The sequence below is a fragment of the Triticum urartu genome, unplaced genomic scaffold (assembly GCF_003073215.2).
Source record: "Triticum urartu cultivar G1812 unplaced genomic scaffold, Tu2.1 TuUngrouped_contig_7089, whole genome shotgun sequence".
NCBI classification, from domain to species: domain Eukaryota; kingdom Viridiplantae; phylum Streptophyta; class Magnoliopsida; order Poales; family Poaceae; genus Triticum; species Triticum urartu.
In genome coordinates this window covers 21,596-24,458 of record NW_024117905.1, presented here as the reverse complement: position 1 = coordinate 24,458, position 2,863 = coordinate 21,596, and the positions used below count along the sequence as shown (strand labels likewise).

The 2,863-nt window shown below is 42.6% G+C and overlaps 1 protein-coding gene across 1 annotated transcript; it reads right to left on the bottom strand.

Annotated features, from left to right (window-relative positions):
• Window positions 1-1,036: 1,036 nt before the first annotated feature.
• On the bottom strand, window positions 1,037-2,300 carry LOC125531432 (ATP synthase subunit a-like). Its single transcript, XM_048695840.1, has one exon. The coding sequence runs from the start codon at window positions 2,298-2,300 to the stop codon at window positions 1,053-1,055; it is 1,248 nt and encodes a 415-aa protein (XP_048551797.1). The 3' UTR covers window positions 1,037-1,052.
• Window positions 2,301-2,863: the final 563 nt, after the last annotated feature.

Here is a 2,863-nt window from a genome sequence, read left to right as displayed (position 1 = left end):
GGCTGGCTCATCCTCATCATCCGAAAAGAAAACAGAGACAAAACAGATTTGTTTCAATGACATATCTAATCAGACTGAAATTGATGTCGAAGACACGATCATTCACATCAATTGAAGCAGGCAGGAAGGGCGCGGAAGCTACCGTTTAACGAATGCAATGCAAGCAAGGTAGCTTGCTTACTCTCCATCTAGCGTGCGTTGGCGGCAAGGAAGGAGGCATTGGAAAGACTAGACCATACACATTAATTAGTACAAGAAAGAGGCATTCGGGAAGCGACTAGTCGCTTCTGGGCGGGGGGGGACGAGGCGGGAGCCGATACGATAGGCGGGCGAAGTGAGCGAGACCAAGACGGGCCAGACGTGGAGTGGCGAAGGGGGCCTACTATACGTATACGTGATTAGTAAGCGGTTCAAGACATCGAACGAAAAATCAAGTGAACTAATGAACAGTGTGATTGATCAGACAAGTACCAAGGAGCAAGAAAACGTATGCGCTTTAGCAAGGGATGAGCGCGAAATCCGTTGCTTGTTCTTTCGGTAGCCTTCTTTCATTTCCGAATTTGCTTGCGAGCAGTCCTTGCATTAGTATGAGTTCGTTGACCGCGTAAGGGCGATCCATCTTGATGACGAATTCCACGATAACGAGAAATAGAAATTAATCGTTCGATGTCTGCTCGTTCTCCCCTCTTCAATTCCCAATGAACAACATGATCTTGAGCTATCATTTGTTCAATTTGGTCGATCTGATACTTAGTTAACTCATTCATCTTGATGTTCCCACTGATACCTAATCGATAACGAAGCTGAATGGCTTTTTTCGGTCCAATTCCATCCATTTTTGTTGAGGCAATTCTGACTTGTTCATCGGGAAGTGATCTAGCTCCTGAGATATATGACATTCTTTATCCTTATCTTTTCCTGGTCTTCTCGGCTGGAATCTACAATCTACACCTCTCCAAACACAAACGCAATATCTTGAGTACCCGGAACCATGTTCAGTGCTGCAAAAGCGCAGCTGTAGCCCCCTAGAATCTTCGGCTCCTCGTTTTTATTCAATTATGAAATGACTCATTTTGATGGAGATTTGTAGCATCATTCAAGTAAATACAAATTGAGATCGTAGAAACATGAGCTTGTGATATAGCTACACCTAATTCCAGACCGGTTAATGCTAGAACTATAAATAAGGGACCAAGATCTCCTATGAAATAGAAAATATTATTCAGAAATAGCATAGTCCAAGCAAACCCACTTAAAATCTTTACTAAACTATGACCGGCCATCATATTAGCAAATAAACGTATTCCTAATCTTAATGCACGAAAACAATAAGAGATTAGCTCAAGGAGTACTAAGAAAGGTGCTAACGGCAGTGGGACTCCTGCAGGTAATAAGAAGCTAAAAAAATGAAGCCCATGTCTTTGAAATCCAATGATCGTAATGCCTATAAAAATGGAAAATGAAAGAGCCAAAGTAATGAGAAAATGACTTGTCACTGTGAAGCTAAAGGGTATCATACCCTGGGGATTACGAAATAACGAAAAAGTAAAAGTGACCGAGATGCGAGGGAAAAACTTTTGTTTCACATTTCCGGAAAGACCACCTATTTGTTCGTTTACTAGGTTCAGCACGAAATCATAAATAAGCTCGACCAAGGATTGCCATGCATTTGGCACTGACTTTCCACCTCCCTTTTTCGTAACAACAAAAAACAGAAAAACGACCAAAACGACAGTGAGAAGCATATACAAGACTGCATTTGTAAATGTAAAATAAAATTTGCCCACATGAAGATCAATTATTGGGTAAATGGCAAATTGATCCAATGGGTTTTCCAAAAAAAGCGGATTCGGAGCACTTACAGCGCTACCCGGCGGGGAGTTTTCGTCCCTCCATATTTCGTTATAAAAATTAACAAAGCCCGCGTTCCAAGTGAAGCTTTCGCGCCCCTTGAAATGTAAATCTACGGAAGTCTTCCTTAGACTCTCAGCAGGATCCACGCCCAGAAACTGGTCACAAAACCAGGTAACATCGTATGCAGGTGGCAAAGCCATTGATGCCTGCCGCATGTATAATTCTACCATTTTTGTGATTTCAAAAAGCAAAGCCTGTGCATTTCCGGGCGCAATTCCATACATTTTTAAAAGGAGGTCCCCATCTTTCGAGGTAGGTGCCTCCACCCCTTCCAAAAGCCGGTTCACAAGCTGCGGATCCAACGCAGGTTGGGAAAAATCAAAAATAAAAGAATGGACGTGAGAGACACTTTGTACTATTTGTGTTATTAAATCAAATTTGTTCATCTCCAGGTAACTCCATCTTTTTCAGCTCTGCTCGCTCACTTTTGAAAGGAAAGGAGACTGATCTTGACGTCAGCGTTGGTTTTTCTAACGAAACGAAGAAGCTTTGGATGGAGATTTCACATAAGCATTGCACAATGATCCGCATTAGGCGGGGAGCAGCAATGATACCGTCGGCCAGGAATAAGTACTTATCCCTCTTATACTTAAGAAAAGAGAATAGAAGTGAGTGAATTCCGTTTTAATCTGTACCTAACTCTCAATTGAATTCAGAGTGCTGCCTTTACTTCATCTGCCGTGAACGGAGCCAAGAGGCTTGCGTTCATTTCTTCAGTTACTCGCCTGTTTACTTTCCCCAGTAGCCCAGGGTCGGGAGCTAGGACTTCTGAGGTGAACAGTCCCTCAAAGTAACCTAGTACCAGAGATGCTAACTGGTCATTACCTTCGATCCTGTTGCCGTTTGAGTCATTCAGAAACTTTATTATGTTCTTCTTTTTTCTCCGTTGCAAAATGATGTGATGAAAGAAGCTCGTATTTCGGTCTCCATGGCGGAGCCAATTAGCCCT